The 18,742-nt window shown below is 38.6% G+C and overlaps 2 protein-coding genes and 2 non-coding genes across 30 annotated transcripts in view; all 4 read right to left on the bottom strand.

The window, feature by feature from the left end:
• clasp1a (cytoplasmic linker associated protein 1a) overlaps positions 1 to 6,595 on the bottom strand; it is a 113,257-nt gene extending 106,662 nt beyond the window's left edge. For 26 of the 27 annotated variants that reach the window (XM_030124120.1, XM_030124112.1, XM_030124134.1 and 23 more), the window contains exons 1-2: positions 6,455 to 6,595; positions 2,013 to 2,754 (exon numbers count right to left, since the gene is read on the bottom strand). In XM_030124120.1, the coding sequence (XP_029979980.1) occupies positions 2,013 to 2,210 (198 nt within the window). In that variant the 5' untranslated portion in view covers positions 2,211 to 2,754; positions 6,455 to 6,595. The remainder of the gene's footprint in view (positions 1 to 2,012; positions 2,755 to 6,454) is intronic. The other variant, XM_030124108.1, reaches the window with a different exon arrangement.
• Positions 6,596 to 10,933: 4,338 nt separating this feature from the next.
• On the bottom strand, positions 10,934 to 16,967 carry nifk (nucleolar protein interacting with the FHA domain of MKI67). The gene is made up of 6 exons (XM_030125588.1): positions 16,740 to 16,967; positions 15,539 to 15,667; positions 14,373 to 14,481; positions 13,927 to 14,138; positions 12,142 to 12,198; positions 10,934 to 11,554 (listed from the first exon to the last, which is right to left on the bottom strand). The coding sequence occupies exons 1-6, from the start codon at positions 16,860 to 16,862 to the stop codon at positions 11,330 to 11,332; spliced, it is 855 nt and encodes a 284-aa protein (XP_029981448.1). The 5' UTR covers positions 16,863 to 16,967; the 3' UTR covers positions 10,934 to 11,329.
• On the bottom strand, positions 11,968 to 12,098 carry LOC115413102 (small nucleolar RNA ACA64). The gene has a single exon (XR_003934431.1). It is a non-coding gene; the product is annotated as a small nucleolar RNA ACA64 (small nucleolar RNA).
• On the bottom strand, positions 15,346 to 15,475 carry LOC115413101 (small nucleolar RNA ACA64). Its single transcript, XR_003934430.1, has one exon. It is a non-coding gene; the product is annotated as a small nucleolar RNA ACA64 (small nucleolar RNA).
• Positions 16,968 to 18,742: the final 1,775 nt, after the last annotated feature.

Genomic DNA, 18,742 nt, shown 5'->3' on the forward strand with positions numbered 1-18,742 from the left:
CAAAGCTTGGACTGCTCAGTTTTCATTCACTGCATGTCACCTCTTGCAGGAGGTTGGGCAGGCCACTTACTGCAGAAACACTTGCTAATTTCCAGCACATAAAACTACTTTTGAAGCTTTTAGAACAGGACAGCATCACAGGACTGAGACTGCAGAGACAGCAGGAGAAAAAATACCTCTAAAATCCTTCCCCATGAGCTGCAGTATGTAGGGCATTGAGGGCAGGCTTGGCTTTGTTCAGGCAGGGATCTCGGAGATTTTTAGGCTGACACAGAGGAAAAGCAGCATATCCCAACATGAAATCAGACCCTTAGTAAACAATGTGTTCTTACAGACACAGCGCTGCAGCACTGAATGGACTGAAGATGCAATCACTTTGCAAGGTCCGATAAAATAGTGCCCTAGACTTAACTCCAAAATAAAGCACAATAACAAACAGAAGAATGCGAGCCACAGTGCTGAGAAACAATTATATTATGTGCTTTTTCCTGCCTGAGAAAAGTTTGCATTACTGCACTTGGAAACAGTGAGGAAAAACTGGAAAAACCTCCTTGAACAAACTGATAGCAGGGTATTACGTGACTGCACAATGATGTGAGAGTGGAGTTGAAACTGAGAACAAACAGAGCAACAAGCTTAGAAATGTTTTTCTGTCCCATTTTGGGTAGACTTCACCTCATATGAATGAATCATGTATCTAAACCACTAAATTATTTGAGAAATGCTTTTTCTGCTAACACAAGCTGACTCAGTAGTTCCAAAGCAGCCAAAACATACATTACTGAGACACTACAACAATATAATCATGACAGAAAACAAGGCTGTACAATATGACTACATATTGGTCGAAGAGAGGAAATCATTTCATACTCTATCTCTTACTTTGTTGTGTTGCATGTCACGCTCTCTACTAGAATCAATCATTATAATATTGGAAGTTAATTTTAGAATTAAAACATTTTTGAGTGCATAATTAGTTTTATTTTTAGAAACTGGTTAATTTTGGTTTAGTTTTTCTAAGTTTTATTTATTTATTTATTTTTAAATTTATTTTTTCCAGGACCAAATTTTCCAGGATCAAATACGAATTGTTGCTTATTAAAATGTCCTACAGTCATTTTACTCTTAAACAAAACATAGGCAAAATGGAAAAAAGTCTATTTTGTTTCAGTGTTCCAAAACATATGTTTTATGTTTTACATTAGTTCAGATTTTTAATACTAGTTTTAATTTCAGCCTTTGTTTTAGTACCCCTGCTCTTTACAGTCTCATGTTTTGTCATTTGGATGATGGTTTGAGCACTTCCACAAGGATGCAGACAATCTGCATGAAAGCTACCGAGACAAACATAGAGAAGAGCAAATGAGTCACAGAATGGGGAGATTCTGAATAGGAGAAAGACTCAAACTAACCTAGGCAAAATGAACAGCTCATACCTCAAAGAGGGGCAACATATTACACATTAGGTCTTGGGTCTGAAAAGTCTGAAACCGACCTAAAAAAACATACTCAGGGAGGGACCTGGAGGCTCAAAGCAGCAAAGAAAGCAGAAAATGTCCAGAAAAAGTAAAACTGTACTAGATGGCGGACTTACACACCATTGATCTCTTCTACAATATATGCAATTATCATGTCAAATAGTATTAACAGAGTGCACAAATAAGTTTTCCATTTAGCTGTTGCTATGCATTTTATTTTATGCCTAATTTAAGGAAAAGAATAACTAAATATGACAAATTACCTTATACTTGTTGAGTGTATATGGTAAATATATCAAGAAATAGGTCTATTCAAGTGTGTAAATGAAATGAGATTTTGGATTGTGTACTATCTTTCTTACTTGACAAATTTTAAGGTGTTAATGAAGGATCACATGTATTGACTGCATTAATGCACTTTCTGAACCTTAAACACAAAATGCAAATGAAGATTCCAGAACTATTTAACCTTTCCCCAACCAAATGTTGACCTGCAGTCCTCCTAATTTCCAATATTATTATCAGTGCATTTACCTTAAAGTTGCTGGAGTTGACCCAGGAGCTGGCAATACCGTCAACCATCTTGTCCAGAGCCGTCTGATCCTGCTCGAGGTCATGTGACTTCTCCTTATCCAAGATATAGTCAATGATCTCCTGCCCCACCTGCAGCCGTCTGCCCACATCCTTCTGCAGGACCTGGCTGAGACAGTTCTCCATACTGGGCTCCATCATCCTGGCTTCAGATAACAACCCCCACGTCTGCCCTCACTCCTCAGTCTGCTTCACTGATTGACTGACTGTCTGATGGCTGGTGTCTAGCAATCCTCCACTGCTCCAAGCAGCGGGAACGACAGCTAAACAAAAGGAGTCCCACTTAATGAGTGTGACCCGGAAAAAGGGAGGAAAAAAGGAAGCAAGTGCTTTGTCTACTTGTATTTTTATCTCCAAGGACAGGCCCTCTTATTGTGCCAAGTGCTAGCTCACTAGGAAGCTAGTGGCCGTGCCATAGTGAAGGATGCAGCAGGGTTTGGGGAATGGCAGCAATGCAGCATGTGTGTGTCTGGACAGCAGCTGGGGAAAGTTCACTACTCCCTCCCACTTAGTTTTTTTCCCTCTCCTTCTTCTTCTTCTCTTAGAGGAGTCTGAGCCAAACCACTATAGCAGGGAAGAAGAAGTGGTTTTGGCTCGCAGCAGGCCAGGCAGCAGCAAATGGAGATGGATGGAGAGAGAACACTCACAGCTCCATGGTTTGTCCCGGGATCTGCCCTGGAGAGCCCTGGAGGAGCAGAAGAGGGACAAACAAAACTATTTAGCAACATTTTCTTAATTCTAATTTACAGTTCTTTTATTTGTGTGTTGTTGAATTGATATTAACTGCATGTGTAGTTAAAAAGGTACATATTAAAATGTTGCTTTAGCCTAGAGCTTATTCTAAATTATGTTGTGTTTCTGTGTGTGTTGAAAAACTTTAACATGGCCATCTTACAGTAAAAGCAGACTGATATATCAAATCAGGTTTTCATGCATTCGGTAGAATAGTGCTGTCTGGAGCAAGTAACTGTTAAAATTTTCAAAAATAAATCTATATTTTCCATATGATTTTGGATTGTTATTTTTGTGATATCTGTCACCAAACATTTTGAAAAGCTAGTGCGGAAGGAAAAAACAACACCCAAAAAGCCTAATATCAAGGAACATGTCAATTTTACAGCAATTTTAATGGTATGAAAAATGAAGAAATGTTAAAATTAAAGTAGATTAATGTGCACTGCTTCGACAAAATTGCAAAATTATTCTTTAAAGAAAACTTTGACATTCTTATTCAGACACCTTTACTGATCCCAAGATGGACAATGCGTTTGCAGCCTAGCTAGTCCTTCCTAACTACCTCAGACACTGAAAATCAAGGTAGTTTTAAGTCAGAGGCAACAGCCCAACATACACGGATGAGTGAGAGGAGCAAGAATCCACACAAGCACTTTGAGACAGCTGATGTTCACTAGCCACAGCAAATGAAGAAAAGCCACGCAGACGTCACTGCTGTGTTTATTTGTTCCACTTTTCCACTGTTCGCTTACACACTCAGAGCACTCCTTGTCTCTAAATAACCCTAGGCTTCTTGTGTGTGACGCGTTAAACTATCCAACGCAAAGGAATGCTGAAATAATCTCTATCAGATCAAATGTGGGCCTTTGTTCTGGGAGTGAAAATCAAACCTGCATGTGTCAAAGTAGATAGATATGGACCTGTTTCACTGGACTATGACCTTGTTGATACTTTGATGTGATAATTACTTTCCCTTTTCCTTTCAATGGCGCAGGCCTGTTACTCAGCAAATAAGAGAATATTCAATAAATGCCAACAGAAATACAGCAGAATGACCAACGGCCAGTAAATTTATTAATTTAAATTGGGGGGGGGGGGGGGGGGGCTGATATCATGTAATCATGTAATTTTGTTCTCAGCTGCCAGCACAAGGGTTTGGCATTTTGCTTTTCTCACTCTCTCCGTTTTGCAGACATATATCTATTTTAAAATCAGCCAAGTACCTGTGAATTTTATTGATTTTTACATTGAAACACTTACTTAGACTTGTAGAATCTTACACAACTGTGGTCCAATTGCACTAGCTGGGTAAGTTGTTTATGGTGGTATATTGCAGGCTGTAAATTAATTCATCAACCTTCACCCTACGTGTTTTTGTTGCGTCTTGTATAGATTGGTTTAAATTTTACCTATTTCAGAAACAATAATGAGACATGTTTTGTCCATTCACAACAAGCAGAAGATGGACACATTATGAGATGCACAGGAGAGAAAGAGAAACGAAAAACTCAACAACCAAAACCACTATAATACCAGAGATTACAATCCTTGCAGTAACAAAGTACCGGTAAAAAACACAACATATCACATGTCCACTGTACAGAATAAAGTGGTAGATTAACGTTTTTGTTAATTTTCTGCAGAGACCACTGACTTGCCTGCTGTAACAGATGTTCTCAGCTGGCAAATGAAGACAATAAAACAAACTGAATATCTTTTCTGTTTTAGGTGAAATTTCATTAGATTTTTTGAAAGCAAAAAGAAGATTTTTTTTTTTAAAGCTGTAGCTTGACAGTTTGCTACAGTTTGTTTTTAAGATGGTGTGAGAGCACTTTCACAGTGTCAAATGTACAAATAGGTGAAAATTTAAAAGGGGAAAAAAAACAATATAGAGAATCAGTAAGGTTTTTCTAACTCAGTATCTCTGTGACAGCTTTAATGCCCCTAGGCATTCATACAACACATCTCTGAATTCTATCAGAGGGACTAAAACCATTATAACTATTATATTCCATCAGTCAATGTTTTAATGATGGAGTTTGACAGCATTGTCTAAACTTTCAATGCAAAATATTACGATCATGTGACTAGCAACTCTGTGATATGATTCACATCATTTTCATGGAGCTGTAGGAGTTCCATGTAATGTTAGGTGTCAAATAATGTCAATCAAGTATTGTCTATAAAATGTCACAAAAAGGTGAAAAAGTGTTTACCAAAACAAAACATGACGCCTTCAAAAACCTAGCTTGGGTACAAACAAGATATTTGAGGGCATTTATTGTCACTAATCTAATTTCTGAACACTGTATTGTACTCTGTAATTCATTTCATTGTGTCATCACATCGCAATGGATATAGTTTGTGTATGAAAAGTGTGACAGAAAACCATTTATGCCACCGACTGGTCCAACAACAGACTCCACCACTAACATCTTTTCCCTCTTGTAAGAGAATCATGTAAAGTTGTACACCAAGAAAATAGAAATCTAACATCTACAATGCTGATTTTTCTATTTGCATTTTGTATAATTGATACGCAAAAATTTTATATTATGATTACAACTGTGTGACTGTCATGCATATAGTTCAAAGTGTAATCAAGAATAGGCCTCTCCATGTGATCATTTTTGTTAAACTAGCTATTCATTGATCGCATTGTGATTGGTATCATTATCTAGATTTGAAATGACCTATATCAGAGTATGAGGCTTTGGCTTTACCTCATAGACCTATTTTAATTCTCAAAACATTCGGTGACCCCTTGTGCTCTACGGATGGGCTCATCCTAAAGCAGACCCCTCCCATCAGGCTTGTTCTTTCATATTTCACTCCTCTGTAGATGAGACAGGGTTTCCACATTTTATTAGACTAAAGAAAGAAATTTACAAAGAAGACAGTGAGTTTCTGCCAGGCTCTTTTGGGTGGTATTTCACTCATAAGGCAAAGAAGAATATTTCGATGCTGTGCAATAATAAGCAAATCTGTTGTTTTTGGATCTGCCCAGGCCCAGGGATGCTGGGTCCATTTCCAGTTCCAAACCCAATATTTTTTTTCTATTACAGACCAGTAAATAATTGTTTTCACATCTTCTGTCCCTCAGGTAGCTTTTAGTTACAAATACATAACCTAATCATAAAACCTGTCAATCATTAGACAAGTTAATAACAGTATGTAACTTCCACATTGTTCTGTTATCATTATATGTCTAAACAATACTCTTCCGGACCAGACCTGCCCCCTTTGACAAGCCCCTCAACCTTGTCAGGCTGATGTAGCTCTTTGCTTTTGTGCAACGTTAGCTGAGTTGCTAGCTCAACCCCTGACCATCACAGCTAACTGCCAAAACGCAGAGAAGCCCTGACAGCCTCCACACACTGCAAACCTCGAACAAAAGCGTCCCTTGTATTTCACCCCCTGCGGATATTAAATACCTGTTTTCTTGGCTGCTCTCTAAAACAGCTGGCCGACCTTTTTTCACTGTGCCAACACAGAGGAGTAGGTAGGTGTGGGGGATAAAAGCTAACGTTAGCCCCAAGCGAAGCCCTTCCTTTCAATGAAACGTCAGTTCGCAGCCAGGCGGCACAAAGAGAAGAAAATGTGACAAGGAACCGAGAAGGTGGACCTACATCACTTCTGGGTCTACTCACCATGTCCTGCTGAAGCTCCGCAGCTGGTTCGGACACTCAGCTCGTATTTTGTTTAGTTAAAAACCAGTCTACGGCCTCAAATCTCTTCTTCTGTCTTTCTCTTTCTCTCACTCTCTCCACCCGGAACGTTGCCTGCAGGACAAGAATGGGATCGCCGTGCGCATGCGCACTCGATCCAGGGATGATGTTGGCACTTGGAAAACTGTCGCATGGCAATGCAAAAAAAAATGTTGGTGTATCAGTGATGTGCATAAGTCAACTTCTAGCGACATCTGCTGGACAGATAAAGTATGTGATTAATGTGCAGCACAAGACGACTCATTCAACAAGCTGAATATGGAGTTTCCACAGAGGCAGGGCCGTAGCACCAAATTCTGGGCCCATACACAAAAAGTCCTGATGGGTCCCCCGCACCCCACCCCCCACCCCCAACCCGCGACCCACACGTCCACACAATGGCTATATCACAGAGCTAACATTATGATTTAACCATAATTCACAAGTCTGCTTAAGCTACTGTATAAGACGGCACAACCCCGCAAGCCTGCATTTACCCATTATATTTCCTGAGTGAACAAGAATGGGCCAAATTTTTCAATAGCCTATAATAATATGTCATAAAAGGTAACCAAACAAAACATGACTCAGTAGTCATTTTCCTGTAAAGATACAAAAAAGGCAAAAACAAACAGATTTGAACAAGTATTCCAAAATAAAAATAGCACAATTCTATACATTTCAGTTTACTCTACAGAAAATGCCCACTGACAAGGTCTTCTTACTGGCAAAATCCCTGATGAGGTCTTTAAAGTCCAATGCTCTTGCCAATGTGGTTTCAAAGCTCAGAGTGAATTTAGTAGCAGAGGGATTATAATGTGCATGTGTCTTTATTTCTAACAAGAAATATGGAGGAAACATGCACAGTATAGATTTTAAATGTTTGTGATGAACTGGGGGATGAAGTGATTCCGTTACGGGTTCAGTTTGAAATTCTCCTTCTTAAATGAAATATACTTTGTAAAAACCTTCTTGCTGGAAAACACATTATCACAAAGATGAAAACAGACCCAGTAAGTTGGCTTTTTGGACACACAAAGTTCTCACAAAACTATGATATTATCTTATAGAATATAATGCATCACTGTAGATTAAACAACCCAGAATATGATAGTTGAAATGAGCTCCAACATAAACATCTACAACAGTTTAATGCAAAAATACACATTAAGGCAGTAGAATGAATTATAATAAACATCATATACACACAGAGAAAAATTATTTAGTAATATTTATGTTAAAATGGTTGGTATTTGATATTTTTGCCAAAGTATTGCTGCCTTTTCATTGGCAGTGAAAAGGAATTAAAAACATAGTATTTGGTATGTTTTTCTTCCTGCTTTTTTTTTTTTTCTGCTTTTTTTTTTTTTTTTGTTCTTGAAAATTATTCAATGCAATGAGTAAAATCAAAATCTGAAATAAATCATTAGTTGCATCTCAGTCATGGTATTTATTGAGTAGAAGTGTTCATGTTGTTTTCTGCCTTTCCAGTGGATTTAATGTAGAAGGGCCAAGAGGAGGATCATTACAGAGTCCACAGCCCAGGATTTCCGTGCCCTGTTTAACCCTAGTCTTCTTAATGAGTGTCCCGATGTTGATAAGTTTATCCAGTGCTTTGCCACACACTGCAGCTCTATTCTTGACCAGGTGGCTCCCGTGAAAACTAATGTCACTCGTAAGTGGTCTTGTCCCTGGATAAATGAAAACATCTTAAACCTAAGGAGAACTTGTCGCAAAACTGAGCGTCTTTGGAAATCAACCCAGTTGGAAGTACACAGGTTACATCTTAAAGATCTCATAACCTCATTAAATAAAATGATTAAGGAGGCAAGATCCAGCTACTTCCACAAACTTATAGCCACAAACAAGAAAAACCCCAAAGTAATCTTTGACACAATCCAGTCCATTGTGTCCCCTGCTGTCCCTGCTGCCCCTGTGCTCTGTAAAGCTGACAGCAATGACTTCCTAAACTTCTTCACAGACAAGATCAGGGATATTAAACACAATATCCCACCACCCTCTGGCCGTCTGACCCTATCTGATCCCCCTCTGCAAACCTGGTCCTCTTTCGACCCTGTGACACTGGAGGACATCTCAGCACTTTTATCCAAAACGAAACCCTCCTCCAACTCTGCAGACATCCTCCCCCATAAGCTCCTTGTCGGTGTCTTTGACACTATTGGACCATGGGTCACAAAGTTTTTTAACCTGTCGCTCACAACTGGTTTGTTTCCCAGCTCCTTCAAACAGGCCATCATAGAACCTAAACTAAAGAAAACCACACTGGACCCCACAGACTTCAAAAGCTACAGGCCCATTTCAAAGCTCCCCCTATTGGCCAAAATCCTTGAGAAAGCAGTGTCTAAACAACTTACAGCTTTTCTGGAGACACACCAGATCTATGACACTTTTCAGTCTGGGTTTAGACAACGCCACTCAACAGAAACCGCACTATTAAAAGTGTCTAGTGACATCCTGATGGCGGCTGACTCCGGGAAATCCACGGTCTTGGTCCTGCTAGATCTCTCCTCGGCCTTTGACACAGTGGACCATACCATAATGATTGAGAGACTGAGGGACCTGGTAGGGATGTCAGGTCATGTGCTAGACTGGTTCTCCTCTTACCTGACCGGCAGAAGCTTCACTGTGTCAATAAACAACTTCCAATCTGACTCAGCTGATCTACTGTGTGGTGTGCCCCAAGGCTCTGTCCTGGGACCAGTCCTATTCTTACTCTATGTCCTCCCACTTGGCCACATTATCCGACAGTACAGTGATGTCTCCAATCATCTATTCGTGGATGACATCCAGATATACTGCTCCTTTAACTCCTCTGAGCCCCACAAACTGAGTTCCTTAATCAACTGCTTGTCAGAGCTGAAGCAGTGGCTAAATGATAACAGCCTCCAGCTGAACTCCAGCAAAACTGAGACCCTCATCATTGCCCCGGATAGTGCAATCCCAGGGATCAAACATCACCTTGGAGACCTGAGTTCCTCGGTAAAGACAAAACTGAGGAATCTGGGTGTCATCTTTGACCAGGACATGTCTTTAGAATTCTACTCCAAACACCTAGTCAAAAACTGTTTCTTCCACCTACGCAACATCTCCAAACTCAGATCTATGGTGTCCACAAATGAGCTCGAGATGATCGTTCACGCTTTTGTATCTTCTCGCTTAGACTACTGCAACAGCCTGTTTACATGCTTAAACAAGAAGGAGCTGGCCCGTCTACAGTTTGTCCAGAACTCTGCTGCCAGGCTCCTGACCCGCACAAACAGGAGAACCCACATCACTCCCATCCTTAAATCTCTCCACTGGCTCCCTGTTCTATATTGTATTCATTTCAAAATTCTTGTGCTAACTTTCCGGGCCCTACATGGCCAGGCCCCTGCATACATTGCTTCCCTGATCCAGCCCTACAGCTCGACTCGTAGCTTGAGGTCTTCAGGACAGCACCTGCTGATGGTTCCACGGACCTGTTTTAGCACACGCGGTGACAGGTCTTTTAAAGCTGTGGCACCACGTCTATGGAATGACCTGCCTCTACACCTACGGTCCATGGACTCTGTAGAGAGCTTTAAGAAACACCTCAAAACCCTCCTGTTCAAAAAGGCTTTTTAGTCTCCCACCTGACCCAGGACCACCACAGACTGATTACACTCTATGTATTCATCATAACGTACTCCATGTGTCATCCCCCCCCCCCCAGTCTCTCTATATCTCTATCGCTCTCTCTTTTCTCCTCCTTTACTCTCTCTCTCTCTCTTTAACCCCAACTGGTCAAGGCAGACAGCCATCCTTCAGGAGTCTGGGTCTGCTCGAGGTTTCTGCCCGTTAAAGGGAAGTTTTTCCTCGCCACTGTCACCAATCACAAGTGTTTGCTCCTGAAGGATTCTGTTGGGTCTCTGTAAACTTAATTTGATTCTGATTTGAATTGATAAAGCACTTTGTGACTCTGTCTGTGAAAAGTGCTCTATAAATAAAATTTACTTTACTTACTTTACTTTAATGTGTCCTCTCAACATTTATCAAAAGACCCATTAGAATGGGATCTACATCAAATCACAAATAACAAGTGGTGCCAGGCACAAGACCTGCCCCTTGCACATATTTCCCCCATTAGAAGTAAATGGGAAGATTGTAAAAATTAATTAAAATTTGAACCTTGACTGTTCCCAAAATGTAATGAGATCCATTCTGGGTCACTGGCAATCTATAAACCAAATTTGGTATGAATTCAACCAATAGTTTTGCTGCTAGAGAGTAAAACAAAGAAACCAACTGAACCAAAAACAATATCTCTAATAATAAATTCATAATTGCATGAATGAGGCTTTTCAGATCAGGTGTTCTGATTTTTTCAGTTTCTTTAACACAATCCTGCTGAAGCTGATGTAACCCTAAATGTATGAAAGTGACTCAACAATACACTTAACATATTTTATTAATAAACCATAGTTTACACATACATTTAATGAAGATTTTAGAGAAGTGTGGTTATGAAGCACAAAATGTCACAACAACACTAAATTACATTATTTTGTAGGGAAGCAGCCTGGTTCAAGACTGAGTTATTTCAGTCAAAAAAGTCCAGATGAAACAGGCATTTAGTACCTTCAATGGTACACACTCTCATAATATTCACAATCACATCATAAGAGCATCTCTCTAAATCAACATGTGGTTTTCACAGACTGTAAAACACATCTGTGCAGTCCTGACACTGTTGAAGTGAATCACAGACCAAACACGATCTCAGTATCCGAATGCATTTCAGCTCCAGTGGCCAAAGTCCTCAGTGAAACCAGAAGATTTTCACTCTGCCTCTGCATCCTCCTCTCCTTCAGAGTGTCCCTCGCTCTCTGACTCGTCTCCCTCTTCCTCTTCCTCATCATCGTCACCGTTTTCCTCTTCTGAGGACGACTCCTTCTCTTTATCTATAACCGGCATCTTAATGATAATCTCGTCATCTTCTTCATCATCAACCACCATGGACTTCCTCCTCTCCAGCAGCGAGGGGGTACAGACCGGAGTCACGTCCTGAAGAGAAGAAAAAGAGGACAGTTTGTAAGGACTTAAACTGGATTCAGTAAGATTTTGAGCTTGTAAATCTGCATGAGAAATCCAAGTTTGTGCATATGTATATTTTCATATTAATTAGGTGCACATGACACTTAATATTTCTGCAATGTCTAATCAGATTAAAATGTAAAGAGGGGGTCCAAAGTCATATTAGTCACTTGAAGATCAGCCATGTTTTATAAACTTTGAGTGCTGAATTTCAGGTTGCAGGTTTTTTGTGTTAAAAAAAGTCAAAAAAGCACTTTTCACCATCTTTGTTCCAATGTTGAACAACAGGCACAAACTTGGAAAATCTTGCAGGCTTACAAATATCAATTCTCAACTATAACTACTAGGGATTTACAACTTTAACCATCGTTGCAGGTAAATCAGATTGTCGGTACATGGGTTTTATCACGCTGCCACTAACAGACACACGCAATAAGCTTAACGCACCACAGTACTATTGGCACAGTTATCTGACCCCAGATCACCGCTACATCAGAGGTCATTTTCAGTCTGTGCCCAGTATTATTATGACAGTATGTAAGTATACTGGGCCTTACATCACTGCATGAGGACGTATTGGCTGCATCTGATGAAATCTTCTTCTTCTGGGCAACCTGAGGAAGAAAAAAGTGCGAATGTTAAAATGATGCAACAGAGAGAACAAACTAATCTAACAGAGTGGACTCACATTTTGATATAGGAGGGAGGGTACTACAGACTACAGGGTGGGGAAGCAAAATTTACAATATTTTGAGGCAGGGATTGAAAGACAGTGTATGACCAATTAGTTTATTGAAAGTCATGAGAATTTATTTGCCACAAGAAAATTTACATCATAGAAAATGTTTTTATTCTATGTGTCCTCCTCCTTTCTCAATAACTGCCTTCACACGCTTCCTGAAACTTGCGCAAGTGTTCCTCAAATATTCGGGTGACAACTTCTCCCATTCTTCTTTAATAGTACCTTCCAGACTTTCTCGTAATAGTTTTGCTCATAGTCATTCTCTTTTTTACATTATAAACAGTCTTTATAGACACTCCAACTATTTTTGAAATCTCCTTTGGTGTGACGAGTGCATTCAGCAAATCACACACTCTTTGACGTTTTCTTTCCTAATTACTCATATGGGCAAAAGTTTCTGAAAAGGTATGGATAATAGTGTTAGGTATGATTATGACATCAATATACGTTTGGTTTCAAAACAATTGACGTAGTGCCTGCTGAGAAAAAAACAACTAAATGTTCATTGTAAATTTTGCTTCCCCACCCTGTAAATGAGAAAAATTTTAGTTTTAGTTGACAATGACAAGCACTGGAAAAAATATAAACAGCGGTTTTACTGTTGTATAGGTATGCACTTAGTTTACTCTAGAAACTATTGACTATATTTCTGCTTAAAGTGAATGATGGTGACAGGCTTACTTTGAAGTCTACATAGTAATACTTGGGCTACCTAGACTGATTAAGACCAACTGATTGCATTTCAGAGAGGACCTGTAAATATATTAAGTCTAGCAGTCATTAGGAGGTAGGGCTACATGATTAATCAATTTTAAATCATATCTTTTAATTAGGACGAATTTTAAGAAAGGGAAATCGTCAAATTGATTTCATCTCACTTGCACCTCCGGGCCACACGCCTGCAGGCTACCGTAAGCTCCTCCTCCTATCTGTGAAAGCGGTCTTTCGTAGAAGTCTGTGTAATGACCACTGAAGTTAAATCTGTGATGGGCCTGCAGTAGTGATACCAATGTAAGCCGTAGTTTCAGGCATGGATCCCCAATTCAAATATAACTGCATGGGGATCACTGATCTTATGTTGTCCCGCACGAATCCGTACCGTCTTCTGCTGATGCGGGTCTGGGTCACAGGGGCAGCAGCCTCAGCATAGGAGCCCAGACAGCCCTCTCCCGAGCCACATCCACCAGCTCCAGGGGAATCCTGCGGTGTTCCAAGACCAGCCCAGAGATATACTCCCTCCAGCGTGTCCTGGGTCAGTCTTTTTCACACATGGATCCCCCAATTTAAATATAACCAAATGGGGATCACACATACTACGTGGTCCACACACACTTGACTGATGCCTGTCACTGACTTACATTGGTATCACCTCTGTGGGCCCATCACTTGATACAATCACAGATTTGAGATAGGGAGCAGTGCCTTGCATTGCAGGCTGCTCACAAAAATGACATGCTTCTGTTGTCTTTTGTAGTTTTACCCAAAATTGAAATCAAAAATCGAGTTTTTAGAGGAAAAAAAAAAAAAAAAAGGATTTTATTTTTGGCCAAAATCGTGCAGCCCTATTATGAGGTCACACTTTTGCCAACACAATACTTACAAATCCTGGAAAGTCATAGTCAATGCCGTTTTCTGCCAGCCTCTTGCGGAGCTTCGCCTCTTTGCGCAGGAGCTTTTTGGTCATCTTGTCAATCTGCTCTGCTGTGTGTGACTTATTGTACCGTGCTACTGCAGGGTATGACGGCTTTTTGAATCGTCTCTGGGAGCCGACAAACAGCTTCTCGTGCACTTTCTCTGGTGGAACTACGTGACCTGGGAAAAACAGTGAGGAAAACAACACTGTCACTGTTATTACTAGCAGAAAGTCCTATGGAAAAGCTATCAGAGTGTAAACCAACCTTTCTGTTGCAATAACACTATCTTTTTAACACAAGACTAACTTTGTAACTCAATTTATATTATGTTAAAGCAGACGCAGTATCAGATCAAGTGAATTCATCTTCAAGTCTCGTAAAAAACTTGACAGATTTGTATGTGCACACTCACATTTAATGATTCTCTCTCCCATGAGATAATTGTTCATCGTCTCTGCAACAATCTTGGCAACTTCATCGCAATCAAACTCCACATATGCATAGCCTTTGCTTCCACCGGTCTGCAAAACAAGTACAGAAAGAAAAAGTAAACATCTAGGTTGATTAAAAATCAGCCCTGTGGGGTTTTCTGCGCAGAGGTTATTGTCAACTGAAATTATATAATGAATGTCACTTTTTTAACACCTCTGGAGGTTGCAGTCTGTCACTAGAAAATTTGACACCCCAAAAAATTGACAGGGGTTAGACTTTTGACCTGTTCAGCAAAATTCACGCTTCATTCCATTTTGTAGAGAGGACACATGTCTGCAGCTGTGTTTCCAAGGACCCTAAAATAAAGTCACCCCATGAGTGAAAGCGGGTTGAGACGGGTGGTGTGAACCTTTGATAATGAGTCCAAATGGAAAATATGAGCATATAAATATCATAATAATACTTTGAGGAGGACAATGAAGTGTTAATCCACTAGATCTTCTGATGGAGTCACTAAAGGGAGGGGCATATGTGGGTGGGTTTATTCAAACATCTTTACGGTCAGTTTCAAAGATTGCTTTCTCATTTCTGACTAATTGGAATAAATATATTCTTTATCCGTGTGTGTCCAGTGTTGGGGTGACATTAGGTGATGTAATGAGTTTCCAGAATAGACAGCCTCAGCTTTTTTGTTGAGACCTGAAAACATTTAAAGATTGCTGGTAAAAGGCTCTAAAGAAAAACTTCAAACAAGGGCAAATGAGATTTTACAAAGACATGTTATCTTGTGTGTTCATATAAGGAGATAAGGTTACAGTTCCAATCAGAATGTTGATACACAGCTTGAAGAAATATTGTCCATGTAACCACAGCTGCCGATGTGTTTTTAATCCCAGCAATGGAGCCATAAAGGACTGAAGAATAAGATAATTCAGGTAACAGATCATATGTGTTTATGTAGGCACATGGGTTTTATCACCCTGCCAACAGGTGAGCAGGCGATAAGCTTAACGTACCTCATTGCTTTAGGCTCAGGTATCTGACCTCAGACCACTATTACACCTGAGACCATTTTCAGTCCGAGCCAAGAGGCTAAACATGGAACATCAGACATCAAAATGTTAAAAACTGACTCCACACAATTACCTTTTTACTCCTTGACAGACGCAACCTCGTGACTTTCCCAAACTGTTCAAAGTAGGATTTGAGCTGAGGTTCGAACAGTCCCTTTGGCAGATGGCCCACGTAAATTACTCCAGGTCTCAGCTGACTCCCCTGCACAACAAACACAACATAGAGATACTGTAAGAAGAGGCACAAAGTCATGTTGAAGAACATGATCTTCAAACTTTCAAAAGTTAAAGAGAAACTTTGACTGCACAGACTGTAAAAAAAAAAAAAAATCATTGAATCTTTTAATTTCTCTTCCAATCTCATTTGTTTGATTATGGTTTTCAATATGCATACATACTTAAATTATGAAAACCTTTAATTTGATCATGTTAGAGAGAAACTTTAACTTTTGACTGACCACTTTTTTATTGTTTCATGTACAAAGATATGGATTCACTGAAGATCTAAGCCGTGGTGAGTTTAAACCTTGTATGTGGGTATCACGCTAACATTATCAATACTGGTCCTTAGCTAGTTTCTCAATGACACTGTTAATTATCAATTTCATATTTTAACAACAATATTTTTTTCAGTCCATTAACAATTTTACGTATTAAAAACAACTCACTAACATAAATATAAATCTATACAACATGATCTGAAGTTGTCTTAACCTCTTTAGACCAAGCAATGCATTTTTGTCCTCTGTAGGGGACCAGAGTTTCAATCACTCAAAAAAATAAATAAATAAAAATAAAAATCGCTGTCCACTGCAAAGGACATTCCATAAATAGATATATAAATAAAAACGGTATCTGAAAAAAAAACAAAAACAAAAACTGTTGAATTATGTCGTTTCCGCTCAAGACAATTATTTAACGTAAAAAATAAAATAAGAAACAAAAAGTCAAAACTTTTATTTCCTGGGTATCGGGAGGTTAATATATAAAACCATTACAAATGCTGCATTCACTGACACTGAGAATCACTCCTCAAGTGTTGAAATCTGGACCCAAACGGTAACGGGCATTTCAATTACTCGACAGTATCTGATCCGTATGGACTTCAATTCTAACCAAACAGGCTCTTCATTGTTCCACTTGTGTTTGACAGATTTGCATCACATGAAGTATAACATGATGCGTTTAAGCTGTGCACTCGTTATTTCCTCCGCAGTTCAGACCCATGTGAATGTTTCATTCCAGGCCTGGTTGTGTGTGTGTGTGTTACAGACCTTCTTAGATTTGTTCTTCTTCACCTCCTGAACCTTCTTCTTGAACTCTGACTCCTGATTAGGGTTTAAAGCCAGCAGCTGTTTGGCAGCTTTAGGCGCCGCTTCTGCTTTACTTTCAGTCATTTCGATTGTTTAACACCTCCTTACATGAAGTGTAGCATTAAAACCAGATAGTGCGTTAGCTTCACAAGAACCACGTTGGTGTTCTCATCCGGCTGCACGCGAGGGGACAATGGAGGAATTCCGTAAAGAGAAACACACTGTTCTTAAGCACAGCAGTGCACTTACACAGCGCCATCTACCGGTGTGGAGAATACACTACCGGATATTAATAACTGCTTGTTTTTTTCTTTCTTTTTTTTCTTTTCTTTTTTTTTTTTTTTTTTTTTTTTAACTTTATTAAGAACATTACATAGTTACATACAAAATAGCTGTTTCTGCCAGTAGGTATACACATATAATTCAACTATAAATACATACATACATACATACATAAAATAAACACACACAGAGTCTGAGGAAAATAATACTATCATAACATTAATTTAAGTCATGCCAAATTTATGAAAAATATTAAGTGTTTTGTTTGCCTTTTTGTTTTCTATGTCTCTGATTGTATTGCCAAGATGAATAATTTTTCGTCTAAATGTTCAAATCTGGGTTTGCATCATGTCTATTTCTTCTTGTGGATGTGCCATTTTCCTAAAAACAAAACTGAATAAAGAAAACACAGTCCTTATCTTGTCCGTTGTCTTCAAAAAAAAAAAGAAAAAAAAAGAAAAAAAACTTTTTCCTGGAATTTAATTCTTCTTCCAGTCTTACATAGTCCATATAGTTTCCAACATCTTTCCAAAACTTTTTTTTTTTTTTTTTATGAATTACAATGATAAAACAAATGACAGATACAGTACTTTCATGTTCTAGTCCACAGAAAGTGCAGTTTCTTTGCGGGGTGTATACGATGTATAATTTTAAAAGAAACCTCTTTGACCTTGTTATTAAGACAAAACTTATTTACAATAAAGTAGACATTCTTCCAATTAATTTCTCCATAAAGTGAAGTCCAATAGACTTTGGCTGGTGGTACAGTTACTTCACATATACTAATACTGCTTCTACTGAGTATGATAAATAAATAAATGAATAAATAAATAAATAAATACTGTGTACCTACAACCTGGAATAACATCCAGAATCATTTAAAGCTTGTCTCATTTTCGTACTTATATCTAGATTTATACATGATGATAAATAAAACAACACATCATACACACAATGCCTAGAAAATACACCGTTGCCCATAAAGTTGGAGTAAAACATTTTTACCTCTTCTCATGAAACAATTGTGACAAAATAATATATTCTTGACAGATAAAGTATAAGTGGGACTCAGTATGTAATTACTGCACCTGTTCAAAGGTGATTACTGATGTGTATTTAGAGTTAAAAAGAGGAATGTGTCTGAAAACAACATTTTCCGACTTTATGGGCAACATTTGTATTTTCCTAAATTGCTAATGTCATCACATTTCACTTATTTCAGCTGCTATGGTTTAAACTTCATTCATTACAATTTCATTTACATTTATTTATTTATTTATTTATTACTAATAATGTTTTCTGAATTGCAATTCTTTCTTTTCAAGTTTCATTATTTATGCATTGTACATAAAGCCCATGCTCAACTGAACCAGTATAATGGCTGAACAGCAGAACAAATATGAAGAGCAACATTAAAGTAGACAGTAAGTTTGACCAATTTGCTTTTTTTTTTTTTTTTTTTTTTTTTAATTTTAACAGCTTATTTAGATATTAAGAACTCACTATCCTACATTTATTCAGTGATTTCAAAATTAAAATAGTTAATTATCCATCATGACAAAAAATAATCTTCACCATGGCTCATTCACAGTCAGACAAAAATTAAATGAAATTAAATTTGATTAAATTTAATTAAATTTAATTTGATTAAATACAGCAAGCCTACACATGAATTACAGTGT

Source organism: Sphaeramia orbicularis, chromosome 21, assembly GCF_902148855.1.
Source record: "Sphaeramia orbicularis chromosome 21, fSphaOr1.1, whole genome shotgun sequence".
Classification (NCBI taxonomy): domain Eukaryota; kingdom Metazoa; phylum Chordata; class Actinopteri; order Kurtiformes; family Apogonidae; genus Sphaeramia; species Sphaeramia orbicularis.